Source organism: Onychomys torridus, chromosome 13 (assembly GCF_903995425.1).
Source record: "Onychomys torridus chromosome 13, mOncTor1.1, whole genome shotgun sequence".
In the NCBI taxonomy this organism is placed as follows: Eukaryota; Metazoa; Chordata; class Mammalia; order Rodentia; family Cricetidae; genus Onychomys; species Onychomys torridus.
This window is the reverse complement of record NC_050455.1, coordinates 50,161,513-50,183,246: the sequence shown is the minus strand read 5'-3', so window position 1 is coordinate 50,183,246 and position 21,734 is coordinate 50,161,513. Positions and strand designations below refer to the sequence as shown.

Genomic DNA, 21,734 nt, shown 5'->3' with positions numbered 1-21,734 from the left:
CTTTTTAGTTCAGATGATACAAGGACCTGGTAGTGGGAGGCATGTCCTGGCAGAGCTGGAGGTGCCACTGATGTTCAGCAAAGGCCTCCTTTTCCTGATAGGTCACTGCAACAGGTGCACCAGGCCAGTAGCTGTCCCACTGAGGGCCTGCAGTTGTCGCAGAGGATGGCACACCAGCCCACATTCTTGACCTCCCAATCCTCTGCAGCCATACTTGCTGAGGCACAGTTGCCAAGTGGGTTGCTATCGTTTCCACACATCAAGGTTATTACTTCCAGTTGCATCTCTCTAGTGACAGTTTAGGTTGTAGGAGTTGTGCTTAAAAACTTTAAAACTTATGTTTCCCCAATCCTGCTATATAATTTTAGACTTTTCAAACATCTTATTCTTTTACTAAATTGCTATTTCCTCAAGTCTGTCTGTACTAAGCACATTTCGTTTTAAATAGAGTATATTTTAATTTTTGATGAGCTGCCTCTTTTTTTTTTTTTCTCTTCAAGATTTTAAGGGTTACCTAACATCTTGAATCACAGAAAACATTACAGTGTTGTATCTGAGGCTTGTCTGTCCAAAGTCTGTTTCCAGCTTGTTCGGATCAGGTCACCACAAACTCGAAGTGATGTGGCCATTTTCTACCGGCTACATGTCACATCTACTTCACAGCCAATTTGTTCATGTTGGTCAAAATTAGGTCCAGAGCAGCAATTTCCCCAGTTGCTTCCTCTGTGTTCTAAGAAACAAAATTGCCTTCAGGGCGAGTCAGGAATGTGTCAGATACTCAAGTCTGAGTTTAAGGAGAGGTTTTATTAGTCTGGACTTTTCACGTGGCAGAAACTCAATTCCAGCCACTGTAGGCAGAAGGGGAGTGATTGATAGGCTGGCAGGACCAAGAAGCATCTAGAAGCAGCCTCATTGAGGGGCCCTTGAGTGTCCCCAGGCCTGTCTCTGCTCTGCATCTTTTTGCACTGGCTTCATGCTCTCCTGCTCTGTGGTGGAGCCATGTGGTGGGGAGGAGGATGTAGCCAGCCTCTAGCCAGCAGCTGTGCAGAGAGGTGTCGTTCCCATCTGAGCTCAGCAGAGGAGTCCCAGAGAGGTTCTGATGACCTCACATGAGCAAATGCCAGGCCCATGCCGGGCTGGAAAGATAAAGGTGAACAGACGGCTAAGACGCCCAAGTTCCTAGGACCTCGGCTTCCCCACCACACAGATATACTATGAGGAGTAACTACAGGGTGTGGGCTCCGTGCACAGCCAGGCACTGCTAGCTCTGCCAGTCAGAGCTCATGACAAGCCCCTCAGGGTGGCTGTGCCCTAGGGTGCAACACATTCTTCAGCGCTGGGTTGTGTCAATATTAACATCGTGACATTAAGAGCACGCGGAGGAGGCCAGGAGATAAGAGCACTTGCTGTGCAAGCCTGAGGACCTGAGTTGGAATTCCCAGCACCCATGTCAAAAGCCAGACAGGTGCATGTGCCTGTAACCCCAGCATAAGGGAGTGAAGACAGGCAGATCCCTGGAGCTCACTGCCAACCTAGCTGAAATGGTGAGAGATGCTGTCTGTCTCAAGGGAATAAGGCAGTCAGACAGAAAGTAACAAAGGAAGATACCTAACATCCTTATCTGGCCCCCATGCACACACACATACTCACATGCAGGCCCCACATACCATACACACACACACACACACACACACACACACACACACACACACACACTAATAATAATAGTAGTAGTAGTAGTAGTAGTAGTAGTAGTAGTAGTAGTAGTAGTAAGAGGGGCTAGAGAGATGGCTCAGTGGTTAGCAGCACTTGTCCTTACAGAAGATTTGGTTCCCAGCTCCCACATGGTGGCTCACAACCATCTGTAATTCCATTTTCAAGGGACTCGGTGCCCTCTATTGGCCTTCATATGTATCATGCATACACATGGTACACAAATGTATATGCAAGCAAAATACTCATACACATAAAAAATAATAAATATTTTTGCCCTGTCCATGCCATATGCCCATTGGACCCACCTCATGCCCAAGGTATCCTCATCATAGGCTTCTCATAGCATCAATAAAGTCTCACAAGAAAAATAGTAATAATAGGGGAAAATGTGAATACCTATTGCTTGACACATCCTAAGCATTCAGATCATTCTCATTACTGTCCGTGTCCCCTGAATTATTGTACCCTCACTCCTGCTTTGTCCTTTGTCCCTTCCTGCTTGATGCCATCCATGGTAACCAGGTTTGTGGTTACCAGACATTTTTCTCCCTCTACCTCTCGGTAAAGCAAGCCTCAAGACTACTTCCTCGTGCCAAGAGGGTGCAGTGGCAGCCACACCAGGCTTCTGTTCAGAAATGTCACCTGTGTAGCCAGCCATTTGTCTTTTTGTCCCTCTACTTGTTTGGGGGAGACAGAAGCAGACATATACTCACCCCAGATAGGGAACTGAAGTCAGACTGAAGCATGGATACCACAAAAGTATAAGTTGATGAACCAATGAGCTTTATTGGGGTTACTTACAGGAGTGTGGGTGAGCGGTTACTCACAGTAGCAGAAATGACTCAAAGATGGCTGCATCACCAAAAGCCACCCCATGAGTGACAGCTCACAAAAGCTGGGACCCTGGAGCATACTGCACAGCCTACAGGCAGTTCAGCTGGTTGAAGAGTGTCTTTCCAGTGGCTCTGTTGACCTGATCCTCTTCCAAGGAACTTGGCTTGTCTATGAGTATCTTTCAGCAACCCTTACTGATTATATAAGCGTGGGGAGAGAGAAATGTGTTAAGTCTGATCAGTTTTAGGGACTTCCTGGAGCCACAGAGGTGTTTGCTTCCCATCACTAAGAGCTTGCCTCCAAAATAAACTGTTTTCACAACACCCTGCAGCCCCTCACTGATGTTCGCTGGCTTACCCAGGCCTTGCTCCTGAGAGTAAAGGAATAAACCCTCTCCTCCAATCTCTCTGTAAGTCCTTTCGGCTTACCCAAACTAGTTAGCCCCTAGCACATTATGTTTGCATGGGAGAGAGGAGATAATATTAACAACAATAAAAATTTATGCATAATGCCTACTATAAGCAGATATCATCCCAGTGTGTTGATATCTGCTTATAGTAGGCAGATCTCTCTCTCTCTCTCTCTCTCTCTCTCTCTCTCTCTCTCTCTCTCTCTCTCTCTGTCTGTGTGTGTGTGTGTGTGTGTGTGTGTGTGTGTGTGTGTGTGTGTTCATTAATCCTTATAACAAACCTACAAGGTTGACATTATCAATCCCCACTCTGTAGATGGGAAACAAAGGCACAGAGCAGGACTGAGTTGCTCTGGACAGTGCAACCAGCGAAACCACAAGCAGCATAGCCAGGATTCAAGCCTCGTGGGATAGCGCATTAAAGAATGCATCCAGTGCCCGATGCCTGGGGAAGACTGCTGACATCCACAATGATGGCAGTGGCAGTAGTGTTGTACACTAAAGCCCAGGGAAGAGCTTGCTTGTCCCCTCCCACAGACTCTGCACCTTCAGGGAAAGGGAAAGAGTGGAGTGCCCTGTAGTCTGCCGAAGCAGTCCACCTCCTCTGGGGTTATGGGGCAGGGGGTTTCCTTTTGCTTGAGATAAAAACTCACATAACATCTAAGTAACCATTTTAAAATATGTACTTAGGAAGATTTTGGTCCATTCACAATGCTGTACAGCCATCATCTATGTGTCTCTATCTCACCCCAAAAGAAATCCCCTGTAAGCAGTTGTCCACTCACTCACACCTACTACAAGCATCTGGTATCCACTGATGTGCTTTGTGTCTACAGACTTCCCCTTTACAGTGTATGGGGATATGTGCACATGGGTATGTGCACTTGAGTACAAATGTCTGAGGAGGCCAGCTGATCTCCTGAAGCTGGAGGTATGGCTATGAACTGCCTGTGTGGGCTCTAGGAACCAAATTCGGATCCTCCAGGAGAGCAGCAAGTGCTCTTAGCCACAGAGCCATCTCTCTGGCCCTGGATAGGGTTGTTATTAACAGAGCAACTCTAAGGTCATTGCTGGGTCATGTAGCAGAGGCAGGTGTTGCTGCCATGGAGGAGAATGCTGAGCAACCTCACCCCACTATGGTCATGAGCAATCGGGAGAAGAAACCTGTTGAGGCAGAATTCCCTACAGAATCCGAAACCTGAAACTCAGTCACCTTCATCACCAAGTAAGAAGGGCTGTGAGGTAGATAGTGGGAGGATTATGGCAACCCACAGAGTCTAAAAACATTCAGATTCAAAAATGTTGGCACAGTGCTGACCCAGAACTTCAGACTCACTGGGCATTCGGCAAGACAACCACACCAGACCCAGCTCTGACATTTTCAAAGAGGCACTGGCAAATTGAATGTCAAGGTCCAGCAGAGAGGAGGGTGGGATCCTAGCATCCTGTCGGCCCCAGATGTTGCAGGTCTGGGGCATGCTTACCTAGTCCTGCTGGTTCTGCTGAACATCAAAATGAGCCTGATATTTGCTGGATTTGGGTTTCCATCTCTAGTCAGCTGATTGTCCTATAACCTTCACAATAAGTTTTGACCACGGAACCTGGAACTGTGGGTGACAGTCTCAGAGAGTAAGAAAGAGTGACTTGTTGTCAGGAGTCCAGACAAAACATGTTCCATTCTTGTAAGATGTTAGAGTTCTGTCTTGGACCATTAGTTTCTCTGTCCCATAGCATTCTTAAAAACTAATGGCTGGGTGGCAGTTGCTCACCAGCATTTGGGAAGCAGAGTCAGGCAGATCTCTGTGAGTTCAAGGCCAGCCTGGTCTACAGAGTGAGATCCAGGACAGGCACCAAAACAACACAGAGAAACCTTGTCTCGGAAAAAAAAAAAAATTTAACTTGGAGTGCTGTATAATTCTCATCTTTAGAGTCGTAAAGTCACCTAGAGAGCTGCCAGATCTAATTCTCTCCAAGAAATTGATAGCAGGGGCTCAGCATGGGGACCTAAGAATCAGCACCAGGTTATCAGAATAGTTCTCCACACAGGTCATCCCTTGAACAGCCCCCACCTAGTGAATGTTCTTCCACTCAATCTAAAATTGTAGCTGTCAAAATCAGAGGCCAGGGCTGGAGAGAAAGATCAGTGGTTAAGAGCACTGGCTGCTCTTCCAGAGGTCCTGAGTTCAATTCCCAGCACTCACATGATGGCTCACAACCATCTATAGTGGGATCGGATGCCCTCCTCTGGCATAAAGTTGTACATGCAGATAGAGCACTCATATACATAAAATAAATAAACATTTTTTAAAAAAGCCGGGCGGTGGTGGTGCATGCCTTTAATCCCAGCACTTGGGAGGCAGAGGCAGGCAGATCTTTGTGAGACCAGCCTGGGCTACCAAGTGAGTTCCAGGAAAAGTGCAAAGCTACACAGAGAAACCCTGTCTCAAAAAAACAAAACAAAACAAAAAATCAGAAGCCAGTTCTATTTGCCCAAATCTTCAGCTTAGAGAATCCAGCTAGCCTAACATCAAATATCTTGCTTCTTTTTGAAAGCTTTATTATTATTGTTGTTGTGTTAGTTTATCTGTGTATGTGTATATGTGCGTGGACTCTCCACAGTGCACATATAGTCAGAGGACAGCTTGTGGGAGCTGGTTCTCTCCTACCACGTAGGTCCTGGGGATCAGACTCAGGTCAACGGGCTTGGTGGCAATTATCTTTACAGGCTGAATCATCTCATCAGCCCATGTTTCTCTAGTCATTCCTTCAGCAAGCATTTGTTGAGAGTCTTTAGCCCTTGTAGACACATAGATAAGAATCTCTCTTCATAGAATTTGCATTCTCATAGGGATGATTGGACAGGTCAAATGCTTATTTTGTGAATATGGAGAACACTATTAACGTAGAAACAAGATCTTCGAGAATTGAGATGGTTGTTTAAATATATGTCAGTGTGATTGACAATATGATGAGTCCCTTACTCAATATTGATGCTGAGCACATTCCTATCTGGTGTATATTTGAAAATTTGTGGAGGACGGGAGCTCATTAGCAAGTGAGCGAGAACATTCAATTCATGAAAGTTGGTTTTCCTTCCCTGGAATGTTTGCCCTAAGTTCTTGTTGCAAATCTAATGAAAGCCTCTTCCCTCAGAGACGGCTGAAATGCCCACAAGACATGGTTCAGCCTCCTGTTCCACGTCCTCTCCCAGGGTGAAGATGCTGCCTTAGGGATTAATTTTTATTGCCCTCCCTGCTCTGGTTACCACCTTCCTCTGGATGCCTTTCACACTATAACTGTAAAAATACCAAGGTAGGATCCAACCAGTCATTTACATGAGCCAAGCACTGTTGAGGGGGGGAAAAAAGATAAAGTTAGGGTTGCTATTGCTGTGGTGAAACACCTTGACCAAAAGCAACTTGGGGAGGGAAAGGTTTATTTCACTCACAGGTCCATAGAACAGTTCATCATCAAAAGCAGTGAGGGCAGGAACTCAAGCAGGGTAGAGCTGAGCCAGGAGCTGATGAGGGCTCCTTCTTACTGGCTTGCTCAACCTGCTTATTGATCCCAGGACCACTAGCCCAGGGATGGCACCACCCACAAAAGGTTGGGCTCTCTCACATCAATCACCAATCAAGAAAATGCCCTGTAGGATTCCACTCACAGCCTGATCCCATGGAGGTGTTTTCTCAACTGAGGCTCCCTCATCCCAAATGACTCCCGCCTGTGTCAAATTGACCCCAAACTAGCCAGCACACTAGGTGTTTTCTTTCTGTTGAGGCCATGCTATTGATCTGATAACCAGGGACATAAATGCTCAGGAGACCATATTTTCATACATGGAAAAAAAATCACTTTTTCTTATGTTTATCTAAGTTTATTGCTAGCTACCAGCAATCCCCACCACACCCCCTTTTTATTCCTTCTTTTATATATATATATGATATTCTGGCAACGTTTTCATTTTTAATTACATCTTCCTCCTGTCTTTTGATTCTTCCTCTTCCCTCTCAGTTCATAGATAAACATGCTTTCTTGTATGCAGAGTACAGCAAATAGCCATACGTGACTCAGTTTTATTTCAGATCAGATATGTCAATGTTGTGGAGTCAAAGAGAGACAGTTTAGTCTGAACCCACACATTTCTGTCTTTGCCCCCAGCCTGGACTTCTGCCTGATTCACTTTTCCCATTGGTCTTTCACTCAGTGTCATGACCTCATCATACCTTCATGTCCACCTCAAGCATTTCCTACAGTGACCTGGAACATGTGTTTCCTGCCATAGCCACAGTGGTAAACAACTCCTGGTGGACTCGGGCGCAAACTCAGAGAGGAACCGGAAATGTTCTCTGTAATTTAAACTCCCAGAAGGAAAGCTCACAACCCACAGCTTGCTTGAGAGCAGACACACCCTGTGATCACTGGCTCCGAGCCTCAGACCCAGAGTCCCTCTACTGGACTCTAATAACCATTGCATTTTACTTTAGACAGAACTAAACTCCTCTTGAATAATTAAAAACATCTGAGAATACCATGCGATAGGAAGTGGGGGGTTCTTGTCCCACAAAAGACAAAACCAGCCCTAGAGTGTAAGAATTTTGGAGATGAAAATAATCTCTAAGACCACATGTTACCTTAGTGTTTATTCAGATGAAGAAACTGGACCCAGAGAGACAGAGGCTTTATTAAGGGCTGAGTAGAGAAGAGACCTTTGGACTCCAGATTTGAAGCTGATTCTCTCTCCTCTCCTTCAGGTCTGGTTATCTGATTCATGCCACACCCCTGTGCTCTCACTGATATTTTAGTCTTAGGGGCTCCAGGCAACAGCCTGGAAAGCATAACCTAGAAACAAAGTCAGACAAACAAATGCCATCTGGGTGCTCAGGAATGGAGCCATTTGCTGGCCCCTTTCCTTTTCGATCTGGTTACCAGAGGGCTGGCTCCAGGGGGGATAATATGTTCCTATTTTTTCCCTTCTAATCCAGGACACCTGTCCCTTCTTTGGGGAATGTGCAATATTCGAGGCTTTGAAGCATGTGACCAACCACCTGTTGCTCATGCCTTTCCAAATTGGCCTCTTAGGTTTGGAGCCCGCCAACTGGACTCCCACCCATTATAAAACATGGGTATTAGCAACATGAGTGTACTAAGTTTGACGGGGCTGGAGTCTCTGAGGAATTATCAGGTCAAGACAATGCTCCCGAGCAGAATATACACCGTGACACCTCCTCCCCTTAAATGCAATAGCTCTGATAAGTCCTAATTCTCTCTTAAGTCTTTGAAGAGAAAAGGAAGCTGAGGTTAACCATGGCTTGTCATTTTCTTTCACCCCCACTTCCATTTATCCATTCAACAAACTTTTATTGGCCACCTGCTATGTGTCACTCACTACTAGCCGTCTGGTCATCTTCTCACCCTGCAAACCCATGGACTTCTGCTAAAGGCAAGCTCTATGTAGACGCTGTGGGAGACAGACCCACGGGTAAAGCTCAATCCTTTCAACAGAAGGTGCTGTTGATATACTCAGGGTGGCCAACTTATGGGCTAATATGACTTAAGACTGTCTATGCGAAGACACCTCAGAGAACTATGGAGCCCAGAGGAGGAAAAAGTCACCTCCAGCCGACAGGTAAGGAAGTTCACAAGGATGCTATGTGAACTGCGAGAAATGAGTAGGATTTAGACACCCTGGAAATGTATATGGGTAGTCAGATTGGTGTACCAGTGGCTCTCCAAGACAACAGGGAGCTAATAAAGCCCTGAGACACAAAGAAGTCCTCCTGGCGGGCATGCATGTAGAGTATACATGCTGTCACACTGAGGTGAAGTAGGGATTCTGGTGACTGGTAGCTTTGAGAGGTCTGAATCTTTGTCATTTTCCTGGCCCCTTAGGTTCTGAGGTTTGGCACCCAATCTGCAAGCAGGCAGCCAGGGCAGAGAAGAAGCTCAAGGTAAGAGGCGTGGTCCTCCATGCTAGGTTTCTCCACCGGTTGGGAAAGCTCTGCCTCAGGGCAGAGCATACCAGCTCCCAAATGTGTGTCCATTTCTGTGTGCTCCCTAATGGGGAGAGTTGCTTCATGGGGCTTGGGGTGCAATAAGATCTTGCATATGAGAGAATCGTGAAAACAATAAAGGACTTGATGCGTGGGAAATTTTTAAGTGTGTCTAGGGTGGGCGAGATTATAACCGTACCAATGTTGGCCAAGATGGCAGCCAATCTGAGGCACTTATGGCCATGCTTTTTTTTTCCTAGCCTAGGGTTATTTATTAATAATTACAGTTACTATCATCTCAGTAATTGACAGTTTGCAGAATGTCTTCTTAGCTCCGCTCTGGCTGGATTCCTTTAACCCCCCTGTCGCAGATGGGGCAAGAAATTGTATCTCTGCTTTGCCTGTGAGAAAATAAAGTCTATAAAGGGTGATTTGACAGCAATGATGCAACCAGGCATCCAATGCAGAGTGCTGTCCCCAGGCTCACAGCAGACCAGCTGAGACCCTGGTCCCTCAGAATTGCTTCGCTCTGACAAATGCCAGAAAGGCCTGTGAATCTGGGTCCCTGGTACTGAAGGAGGTGGGGGTTACCCAGGCTGCAGGGAGAGCATGAGTTCCTGGCTTCTTTATGCTGCACAGAGGCTCCTAGGATGTGTGTTAGGGTGGGGGAACAACATTTGAGCTCTGACACGCCTTTACATTCTCGTCCTTGCTGTCAACTTGACCCCTTAAGAGTCTCTTATGTTACTTGCTAGAATCCTCTCAACCAAAAACCACAGGTGCACAATTTCTGATCAGCTAATTAACCCTTCTCCTTTGCCCTTTCACCCACTTAATGAAAGAACTGGTCCTGCTGATGTGTGATTTCTTTGGATCCATATGAGTCCATGGCCCTGTACTTTCTAAGGCCTGCCCCATTATAAGTACCAGAAGACCTAACTCTTATTTTTCTCAATTTCCTCTCTGGAGAGTTTCCCAAACTTGAGTTCTTTAAAACCCTGACATTTTTTGCTACGTCTGTGTGCCACCTCTTTGTATCAGTACCCATTCCTTTTTTTTTTTTTCCTTTTCATTTAACTGAACTTATTTTAAAATGAAGCTTGAAATTGCCGCGTACGAAGGAGTAACACTGGCTAGAAACAAAAACAATTCAATGATAATGAAATAGTTATTGAAAAGAAGTCTTAAAAATGCTAGCCAGTGTTGCTGGCACACTCTTTAATTCAAAGGGGGAAATTAAGTGTTGTTGGGACAGCTGTCGAAATGTGTTAGCACCAAATCAAGAACCCTCCTCCAACTAATCAGGAGGCTTGAAACAAAACGTTCCACTTCATCACTGTGGGATGTGGTGTCATCAGAATGTTCCCACCTTTGTTCACATTCCCAGATCCACCTCTAGCTCTCATTCGTGGTTTGGTAAAAAGCCATTCTCTAGCCCTACTCAGAATGCTTCGAGATGGATGGAAACTGAGCAGTCCTGAGGCACACCTGCTTTCCTTTTGTACATCAGGAATCTGAGATCTCTAAAATCACATGTATTTCCCAGTGGTCCTTGATTCAATCTGGACTGTCCCATCACCACACGTTGCTCCACTCTGAGATGCCCAGAAAGAGCATCACACTATTGGAGGCTGGGAGGCTGGTAATCCACCGCGGCCACTGTGCAGAGGCAGATAATGTTTTAAGGTTTTTCACTTAAGTTGATGTCAGTTTGCCAAGGGTCCACTGCAAAGAATCAGCATAGTGTGCAAGTCGGTGAGTTTCTGTTTGCTTCTGTGTTGTTTACTAAGCTACTAAGGAATGAAAACGAAGCAGTTTTATTCATTTAAAATAAATACATTATTGGCTGAGATAACCCAAAATGAAGTTTTATGAACAACTTTCTCTTTAAAATGATGGCTACAGATAACTAGAAAATAAATTCATATCCTGTCTAGCAGCCTGACAGAGTCCACACAGACACTGCAACGTTGATGGGGCAGAGCAGGGACAGAGGTAGCCAGAGTACATCAGCAATACCACTATAGTCCCCTACGAGCTGCGTTCTCTGCCCGTTTTCTCCCTACTAAGCCTGAACTTCTGCTTCTCACCCCTCTGTCTTCATCTTTCCCACAGCATCGACGGACATCTGAAACTTCCATCTCACCCCCGGGATCCAGCATTGGGTCCCCTAACCGAGTCATCTGCGTATGTATCACTTCCTAGCAGCTGTGGGGCTTTGCTTACCCCTGACCCAGCACCTGAAATGTTTTGAAGCCCATTTAGACCATGCTTGTCCTATTCTAGGTGGCATACCAGATCTTAAGGATACAGAAGGGCGTGGGGAGGTCGAGGACCTTGTTCTCAGACACACAATCTAGTAAATGAAGAGCCGCGGGGGCAGTGTAGAGTTCAAGGAGCATGAGACAGTGTAATGACCAAAGAAATCTTCCTGCATTCTAAAATCAATTCCAAATGCCTCCTTCCCCATTCCTTCCCTGAGACCAAGCAAGACAGCAGCTAGGAGCTCAGCGAGGCAGGCAGAGATGGGATAATGTTGGAATATAGGTAGTGTGTGTGATAAAGAGGCAGAAGGGAGAAGTTTCAAAATGCAAAAAAATAAATAAATAAAAGGGGAGGGGCAAAGCTAAAAGAGACCTTTCTAAACATATGGGGAGCCCAGAAACTAAGTAGACCACTTACGTGTGTCTAAGTTCCCATCTTCAGAACCATTCACATAAGCAGAAGTGACAGAGCTAAGCTAGATGACCTTGGGTCCTGTGGTAATGCATGTGTTCATTCCGTGTATGCCAAGCTTTCTCTCAGTGATGAGTACTGTGTTCTGTCCTGGGGAGATGGTGATGGACAGATCTGGTACCCTCATGACGCCGGACATAGAGGTCGTGGATAGTCAATTGTAACTATGACACGGAGCAGGAGATAAAGGCTCTGTGCACCCTTATGATGCTACCGATGAAGGAAGAGACCTGTCCATCCAGAGCCAGTTGAGAAAAGACCTCCCAGAGGAAGAAACACTGAATAACAGAAGGAAGCCAAGGGCGGTGGGCGTCAGTGCCAGGGAATAGTGAGTTAAGCAGCATGGTTGTCCACAGGGCAGAGGAGCCGAGACCAAGAATGAGGGGCTATTGGACAACAAAGAACTCACCCCAAGGAGAAAGGCCTCACACATAATCCTCAAACCTGCCAGGCCAAGGTGGGCTTTGACACCACGGCAAAGTCATCCAGATTCGCATCCGGCTTCTTCTTTGGCCCCAGACAATGCCCATCAATGGCACTAACTCCTGCCCTTTCCTCCCTTGGACAAGAGAAAATATGGAGAGTTATTGCTGAGACTTCGATATAATACTGCCACATGGCTGTCACAGAAAACAAATTACATTTTCCTTTCTTTTTTTGTGGTACTGGGACTAACTTCAGGGCTTTGTCCATGCCATACAACCATTGAGCCCATAAGCTACTGAGCTCCAACCCCAGGTCAAGACAAGTTGCTGTGATCATAGGCTGCACTTATTGCCAAGTCCCATCTAGAACATGAGAGAAAAAAAGGCCCCTGGCATGGAGAACAGCACCAGTCACAGCAGGATCAGAGGGGTTAGTGTGAGATTCTACCGTATGAGAAAGTTATTGGCAAGCATAAACTAGTCCGCAGAAGGGAGTTACCAAGATGGCTGCCACTAGGGACATCTTTGCGTTGTGGGGTTTCGCAGCCATCATCATCCAGGAGTGGAGTTCAGATGGCAGTCTGTGACACCAGTTATGGAACATTTGTGCCTCAGTTTCCACATCTAAAAGATCGCATGTGTACTTCCTTCAGAGAAGTTTGTGGTATTTAGCGCGGACCATTCTGGTAAAGCCTGGGGCCCCACATCTAAAAGATAGCATTTATACTTCCCTCATAGAGGTATTGTGGTATTTAGTGGGGACCACTCTGATAAACCCTGGGGCCTCACAAACAATATTGTTCAATATGTAACCTTTGGGACCGTTCTGGTTCTAACATCTACAGCTCTTCTCTTCATGCCTAATAGTGATTTTAGTGGCAGCTGGAGATGCTTGGTCCTCTCGTGCCTTGTTTGTGTTCTCTCCCTTTCCTCTTTTTCCTCTTACCTTTCTTCTTCTTTCCTGTCCATTTCCCTCTTCCCCAGGCTAAAGTGGATAATGAGATCCTTAATTACAAAGACCTGGCAGCTCTCCCCAAGGTTAAGTCCATCTACGAGGTGCAACGCCCTGACCTCATTTCCTACGAGCCTCATTCCAGATACACCTCCGACGAGATGCTGGAGAGATGTGGCTATGGAGAGGTATTGCATCTTGCCCTCTCTGAGACTCTGGAAAGAGCCCAGGTGCTGCTGGGGTCCCCAGCCAGCTTTCTTACAGACAGCTTGGCCACCATAGTATTGGCCCCTAGACTCTTCTAATCTGGAATTTATAGCCAACTTGTAAACACCAAGAGCTTTCATCCAAAAATCTGGCTTTAAATAAGACATTAAGTGTGTGTTCCCATCATCTACTGGTGAGTGGCAGCATACCCAGTCAACAAGACTATGCTCTCCATTCTTCCCAGTCCCTACCATGCCCTGCTGAACCAGCATGCAAGCTGAGAACATAGAGCTACTCATTACTTGGGCTGTGGCTTTTCTTTCAGCAGCAGAATCTTGCTAATACTCAAGCCCATGTCTCTGATACCATGAAAGGCTCAAAGGACAGTGACATTCCTAAAGCGTGCTTAGGCATGTTTTCTCCATTTTGAACCTTACTTAAAACCTCATGCTCAAAACAGGACACATATTTATGAAGATGCAGCATAAGACAACTTAGAAACCATTATATGGCTACTAAATTCTAGGGAGAATTCTCTAGAGAAGGCAGAGATAGCTATCACACAATAGGTCCTGACCAGCCATCCTCCAAGAGATTTCTCACCCTTGAGCTATAACAATGTGCAGGCCCTTGAGTTATAACAATGTGCAGCAGGCTCCCTTGTACCTTTCCCAGCTCCACCACTCACTAGCATGTGTCCTTAGACAGCAACAGGATAACGAATAGAGGTTGGGTTCCATTGGTTGGAGAGTCCAGTGCTGAGAGTCTCTGAGTTCTGGCTCCTAAAATGGACCTGGAAAAGTGAATCAAGTATTTGCAGACTCCAATTCCAAAATTCGAGGGCAGGACCTCTGGGTCAGAGCCAACCCCCAAATGGTTTGGGTTCGCTCACAGTGTCATTGAGAAATGTAAATTAGCTGTCACCATGTTAATGTTTGGCGATTTCACAGAAGAATCTGCATGTCTTACTTGTCTTAGAAATTAAGAATCTGGTCCATGTTGAGTAGACATTCCAGCATGGCTCTGGTCACAGCTGAAATCAGCAGACCCAGCTCAGTGGACTAAGTCTGCAGCTGGCGTCTCCAGCTTGCTATATCCCTTACCATGCAAGCCTCCCAATTTACAACAGTGGCCTGTTCTTGCTTAGCCCTTAATTAGATACTGCTTCCCTGGGCTTTGTCTTCGTGAACCACAAAGGAGATGTAGCCAGGAGAGAGATGGGGGGAGACTTGAGAACATAGCTCTGAGCTTGAAGGAAGGGAGTCTGGGTCCAGATCAAGACTAGCCATTTCCTCAGAGGCCTAGCGTGGCCCTGAGCTCTCTCACTATTATTAGGAAGGGGGAATCAGCATCCCCAGACCTTATACCACTTTCCAGCAGTTCTGACGGTCTAGAATTCCAAGTGAGGTGTCATCTGGAGAGGGTCCCCGGGGGCAGCTGCAGACCCTCTTCCTATCACCATTTTACCATTTAACTATGTTCTGTGCCTTCCTCTTGCCCTCCTCTCTACCTTCGCTCCCTTCATGGCTGCCTTCAAATTCTTCGCTTTTAAAGTCGCTGGGAACATTATCTCCTTACTCCCAGGTAATTAATCTGATATATAATATGTTTAAAAAATATACCAAAAGTGGTGTATCTTTATAATGACCAGGAAGGGCTCCCTAGTCACCCCTCCCCTACACCACAGGGGCCTGATTTCTCAACCCAAAATGTGTCCCCCAACCAAGCAATGACGTGAAGGATGGGAGTGGCTGGAGGAAAAAAAAAAAAAAACCATGTGCCTATCAGACTCCTTTGTGTCCCCGGAATCCCTAGTGAGACTCCAGAACCTGTGCATGGGTTCTAGCCAATGGCTGGGAATGGTGCATGAAGGCCTGAGAACTCTCTCCCACCCTCCTCAGGTTGTATAACTCAAGCCTGAGTTCCTAGAATTCCAGATTCCATAGCATGCCCCAGCTGCCTACTAAAAGACTTGCACACCACAGGCCTTCCTCACAGTCCTACCTCCTCCCCCAGGACATCTATGAGAACCTGGACCTCCGGCAGAGACGGGCCTCCAGCCCGGGATACATCGATTCCCCCACCTACAGTCGGCAAGGCATGTCTCCGACCTTCTCCCGTTCACCTCATCACTACTACCGTTCAGGTAAGGCAAAGGAAGCCCCAAAGAGAGATGAAGAGTCGGGACAATGTGGTCACTTTCATGTCCCTGAGCTGCAGGGACAATAGACACTTTCCATAGCAGCATGGCTTTCTGGAAGCCTATGGCCACTCTGATGACCTGGTGGGCCTGACTGAGTCCCTAAGACGGGGGTGTGATGCTGAGAAGCAGCAGGGATGTGGGGAGGAGACTACCAGGAAAGGAAATGTCAGGCAGCCCAGTGACCCTGGTTAGAGGCAGGCTCCTCTAGCTCACCCTTCAGCCTGTACACCCACAGCAAGAAACACATAGCATCAAGGTTGGGAGGCTGGTCTTCACCTGAGGGCCCAGGTCCCGTTCAACCAGTTCAAGTATATATAGTCACCCTGAGGTAAGGGGAGTCTCAAGTGTTTGAATGGAGAAAAGAGGAAACCAAGGGAGGAGCCTAAGCGGGATGGGGTGGGAGGAGAAGCAGGTAAAGATATCTTCTTGGCAGACTCAGACTTGGGGCGTCAAATGAGAGGAAAGGTCAAGCTTGTTTCTGCCGACATGGTGCATGAACGCACAAACTGCTTCCTCTCCGGAGCTGAGCACACTGGGACATCCAGCCCACCCCCACCCCTGCTGCCATGGCCTCACTGCATCCTTCGGGGCTACCTTGTTTAATGCCTGTTTTCTCGATGCTTCTGTTCTTTCTGGGAACCACTGCCTGCATGCTCCAGGGCCTGAGAGTGGCCGGAGTTCTCCATACCATAGCCAGTTAGATGTGAGGTCCTCCACTCCAACCTCTTACCAGGCTCCCAAGCACTTTCACATCCCAGGTAGGCGCTGCCAGCCAGCCAGCTGTTCCCAGCACGAGTGCATGCTTGCTCCATGGGGGGTGCCAGATGCCTGGGTCACTTGCTTGATGCTGCACAGGCATTGAGAAGTCCATTCCTGGGGTACCCTTCCATCCATGCTAACTCACCTTCCAGCCCCAACATGCCTATGGTCTTTGCCTATTATTCTCCATGTAACCAGCCTTGATCAGGACCACAAGGAAGGGTAAAGGAAGAGAAGGCTCAGGGAGCTCACATGAAATGCCCAAGATTTCGGCCTTTTACTTTGCTGATTGGCAGAGTAGGCAAAATGGTGAAGGGTGCTTGCCTCAGGATTCTTTGGCTTGAACCATGATCCCATTGCCTGTAAGCTGGTGGTCTGGGGAGTCTCTTGGCTTCTCTGGGCAGCCAGGTAGTATTCTGGACCCTGAGGTTGCAATTGAGCTCACTCCAGCCTGGATCTCACCTTCATAGTGAGTACACTTAAATGTATTGAGAGAACCAGATGCCCAGTTAGCTCATCTGTTAGTGTGATACTCATAATATGTGGATAGAGATGGTTGCCTGAATAATAATTAAAAAAAAAAAAAAAGTTAAAAGGTGATTGAAGGTGATAATAGCTACTTTACTGATAAAATTTATATTACAATAGATAACATAAACAGTGGGTGGAGAGCATTGCACAAGGGTGACCAGAGGAGGGGAAGTCATGCTAGGTGAGGTGGGGAGGAAAAGACTTCTTGGAGGAAGTGACTTTAAAGTTATAGATGTGACAATCCTGGGAGAAACAGCAGAAATAAAGTCAGAGTAACTAGAGGAGGTGAGGGGAAGCCAGAAGCCTGACCTCATAGATGTGGCCTCCTGGGAAATCCCACCATGGATGTTTTAGTTCACTTTCTGTTGCTGTGATAAAGACCATGGCCAAAAGCAACTAAGAAGAGAAAAGGGTTTATCTACAGGTTATGGTCAATCATTGAGGAACTCAAGGCAGGAACCTAGAGGCAGGAACGGAAACAGAGCCCATGGAGGGATGCCGCTCACTAGCCTGCTCTAATAGCTCATCCAACTTACTTTTTTATACTACACAATAGCATTTGCCCAGAGCTGGCACTGCCTACAATGGTCTGGGTCCTCCAACATCAATCATTAATCAATAAAAGGCCCCCCACAGACTCGCCTGCAGGCAAGTCTGATGGAGATAATGTCTCAACTGAACTTCCCTCTTCCCAGATGATGCTGTCTTGTGTCAAGTTGACAAAACCTAACAAGCACACTGGGTTACAGTAGAGTCAGGTCTAGACCCCGTCTTCCAACCTTGCAACCCCCACTCACTCACCCTCAAGAGCCAATCCTGCCGTTTCAGCGACACTATCCCAATAGCTCTTAAGAGGCCCAGTGTGTCTGGCTCTGCAAGGTAGACAAGGCTGAAACTCTGCAGCTTCCTGATGACTTCTGCATGGAGTGAGGTGGAGCCACTAGGAGGAGAAGCAGCGCTAACCTCCTGCACCAGGCCCTGCTTAGCATTCTCCTACCCCTTGCATGCCCACCATTTAGCACACCTCCCTTTCCTCGGTACCATTTGCATGCATCTGCCTCTCTCCTGCTCTACCTGGAACCTATCGGGTGAGAGTAAAGCTCAACTTTGGAATAGGAAGCCTGCCTGGGGGAAGGTAGTGGCCCCTTGGAAAAAGTTGCTGACTGGCTCTCTCTTCTCAGATCAACTGACCAAGTGCTGTCTCCCCTCACCCCTGTCTCTCTCTCTCTCTCCCCCTCCCCACTGTTCCTTCCTGGTCTCTGGCAGCTGGAGAAAGTAACATCTACCGAAAACCCCCGATCTACAAACGACATGGTATGGTCAGAGGCAGACAGAGCTTGGCCAAACAAGGAGGGGGATTATGACCAATGTAGATGGCTCTGCACAGGTTCCCAGGAATGAGACGATGCAAGACCATAGCATAGTCCTTCTTGCTACCCCCAATCACGCAAGATGACTTTGGGTGTCCATGTCATTTCAAAAGAGCCAGAAATTATTCGTGTTCCCTAAATCCTTTCTTAACACCTCCCCACCTACCTTGCCTGCTCTCTGATGCTCTAAATTCTGTGACCAGAGCAATCCTGAAAAAAAAAATGCCTGAGCCCTTATGAGAGCTGTACTCGGAATGCCAATAATTCCAATTGTTCATTAGAATTGTGTGAGATGCATAGAGTCCTATACTGGAGTCGGGGTTTCTGCTTTAAGCTTTTCTGAGTGCAGATGGAAGCTCACAGATGAGAAAGGAACAGGAAATCACTTCCTCCTTCCATAGTTTGTTTCCCTGGTGCTGGAGATCCGACCTGGGGCCTTGTACAAGCTAGACAAGCACCCTACTGCTCAGCTACCTCCCTGGCCCCTCATTAATTCATGTCTTTGGTGTTTTTGAAACAAGGGTCTGTGGAACATCTGTTCCTTGGAAACTCATTTTAAAAGGGCAGGCTCATTGGCTTCCTTCATGACCCAGACTCCTTAAAATTAGAATCACTGAATGCACAGCCCAGGAGTCTTCTCTTAGAAGACTTTACACATGATTCTGCCTGTACTCCAGTACCAGTGTCATCCATGCTGGGACCTCCTGCTCCTCACTACAAAGCACTCATTAAACCTCAGGTGAATGAGCACACCTTTCCCTTGGAGGAGGCAGATAGCAGCTGCTACCACAGCTGCTGGCATCTGCTCACTGTTCTGGTTAGGTAACAGAAGAAGCACACAGGCTTGGGGTCCCACTTGGAGATGGTAGGAGCAATCCTGTATTGTGGAGCCAGCTAATGAGATGGTGGAAGGGGCAGGGCAAATAGTGGCTCTGGGCACCAAAGACCCTAAATATTATTTTAGAGTTGGGAGTGAGACAGACTCTTGCTAAGAGGCTTGCCTTAAACTCACTGTGTAACACCAGGTTGGCCTCCAACCCTCTCGACTGATAGGATTGCAGATAGGCACCACCATGTTCTGACTAAGATCCTGCATCTAACCAGACATCTTCAATTTTCAGAGCCAGTGGGGCAGAGGCCCCACGGTGAGTTGTATGCCTGTTGTGTTTGTACATGTGGCTAGAAATAAAGGTGCTGACCCTCCCAAAGATAGTTGGCCTTGACATACAGGAAAGGCCCCCTGAGACCCATGTTTCTTAGAACCCTTCAGGTTTTCCAAGAGGGTTCCAGGAGACAGCACCAAAACTGGCTCAGGAGTCCAGGATGAAGGTGGCTGCATCATTAAGAAATGTCAAAACAGCTGGGTGGTGGCGGCGGCGCACACCTTTAATCCCAGCACTTGGGAGGCAGAGCCAGATGGATCTCTGTGAGTTTGAGGCCAACCTGGTCTACAGAGCGAGATCCAGGACAGGCACCAAAACTACACAGGGAAACCCTGTCTCAAAAAAAAAAAGAAAAGAAAAGAAAAGAAAAAAGAAAGGAAGCAAAGAGAGAGAGAGAAAGAGAGAGAGAGAGAGAGAGAGAGAGAGAGAGAGAGAGAGAGAGAGGAAGAAATGCCAAAAACCAGTAACCAAAAGACTCAAAGGATCAGATGTAGCAGCAAGGCAGTGGTGCACAGTCCAGGGCTGAATGAAAGCCCATTGATACCAGGACCCTCTGCTCTGATCCTTGGAACACAGATCTTGTCCCTGCAGCCTCCCTGTAGTTCTTCCTCAAGCAGTTGGAGAGCCATGCTGGGTTCCCCAGCCCTGCTCTCTGTCCTGCCAGCCTGTCACCAGTCTATCCCACGGTCAAGTCACTGCCCTATAAACATCGTGTCTGGAGTGAGTATTCTGGTCACCTCTGTGACAGGATTACCTCAAAGAGAAACATGATGCCAGGCAGAACCTGGTCTACCCCACAATCCTGGTACTTAGAGAGGAGGAAACTGAGGCAGAGAAGGGTAGAATTTACCCAGGATTGTGCTCAAATGAAGTGGCAGAGCTGGAACCAGACCCCCACTTTCCTCACTCACTGTCCGGGGCCCCTTCCTTCAAGACACGCAGCCTCCTCAAACAGGACATGAAGACAGATGACCTAACTCAACGAGTTTCTTGGCCCTGCCTAGCAATTCCTTCCTCAATGTGATTCAAAGCCATGATAGAACAGTCTTCAAAGATGTCAGGAAGGAAAGGGCCAAGCTCACCCAGAAACTCTGAATTTCACTCTAAGGATATGATTTTAAGCTATACCATGAGAGTCCATGGACTAGTCTGGAAGAAGCCCTAGTCTAGTCAATTTTGGTAAAAAAACTGGCTAGGTGGTCTTGATTAAGCCCTTCCCTTCTCTGGCCTCAAATGTAAAATGAGGGGCTAGCCCAGGGCTTTTCCAGCTCTGGTCTTCATGCCCCATGCTGTCTTACCAGAGACCTCTGACCTTAAATCCCCTTGCCTCCTGGGGGTGGAGCTTGACAGAGACGTAGAATGTATGCTCCCAGCTGAGACACTGCCTTCTTGAAGTGCTGTCCTTGGGTCCTTTGCAGGTGATTTGTCCACAGCAACCAAGAGCAAAACAAGTGAAGACATCAGCCAGGCCTCCAAGTATAGTCCAGCCTACTCACCAGACCCCTACTATGCTTCGGAGTCCGAGTACTGGACCTACCATGGGTCCCCCAAAGGTAGTATTATCATAGAGCCAAAGGCCAGAGCCCCACCATCTGTATCAGGGACAGTCACCCACTCTTCCAGTCATTTTCCTGGGAGGGGATGTAACTGATTTTTACTCCTTCTGCAACAGGTGTTAGGTGCCAGCCCCAGACCCTAGGGATACACTGGGGAGCCAAACACCAGGTTCCTGCTCCTGGGAAGGAGGCCTGGTGTTTAAAGATGGAAGATATAAACCTCTCAGATGCCGTGACTCCCCATCACACCCCAAGCTGTTCCTCTCTGTTGTCCAGAGGGGTTCCCATCAATACCCACTTTGATTCAACATTTGGCTTTACTAATGGAATCTCCTCTCGGAATAAAACTTTACAGAAGTTTGGGGGTGACTTCATTACCTTCTAAGAAACCTCCATTTAGAGAAAGAGTATGACACAGCTCAACCGTAACCAAAATAAAGAGGGGGATCAGCAGCGGCAAAAGCAGTAGGGAGGATGGATGTCCACATGAAACTGGGGAGTGGAGGGAGGGAGGAGCCCAGGGGCTGAGCAGAAAGCACACGCTAATCCTGCCTGTCCTTTGACAGTACCCCGAGCCAGAAGGTTCTCGTCTGGAGGAGAGGAAGAGGATTTTGACCGCAGCATGCACAAGGTGAGCAGACTACGTCATTGAATAAAATACTTGGACTTTTTTTTTTTTCCATTTGTAAGTGACAGAGACCAAATTCAAACTCATCTCAGAAGAAATGCATCATTGTACCTAGCTGAAAAATCAGATAGTAAGACTGGCTTCAGTTATGACCACATTCCAACTGCTCGAAACGAAAGTAACTCTTAAAAAGTCTCCCTTGGTTTGTGGTGTTTGCCTCTGCATTGGCTTTATAGTCAAACTGGTTGTTTA

The 21,734-nt window shown here is 47.1% G+C and overlaps 1 protein-coding gene across 9 annotated transcripts in view; it reads left to right on the top strand.

Annotated features, from left to right (window-relative positions):
- Nucleotides 1-21,734, top strand: part of Ablim3 (actin binding LIM protein family member 3) — a 116,375-nt gene that overhangs the window by 81,922 nt on the left and 12,719 nt on the right. For 2 of the 9 annotated variants that reach the window (XM_036204684.1, XM_036204686.1), the window contains 9 exons: nt 8,852-8,910; nt 11,068-11,139; nt 13,098-13,253; nt 14,827-14,856; nt 15,289-15,418; nt 16,135-16,233; nt 18,032-18,079; nt 20,717-20,851; nt 21,421-21,485. In XM_036204684.1, coding sequence (XP_036060577.1) covers nt 8,852-8,910; nt 11,068-11,139; nt 13,098-13,253; nt 14,827-14,856; nt 15,289-15,418; nt 16,135-16,233; nt 18,032-18,079; nt 20,717-20,851; nt 21,421-21,485 — 794 coding nt within the window. The remainder of the gene's footprint in view (nt 1-8,851; nt 8,911-11,067; nt 11,140-13,097; nt 13,254-14,826; nt 14,857-15,288; nt 15,419-16,134; nt 16,234-18,031; nt 18,080-20,716; nt 20,852-21,420; nt 21,486-21,734) is intronic. The other 7 variants (XM_036204691.1, XM_036204692.1, XM_036204688.1 and 4 more) reach the window with 6 other exon arrangements.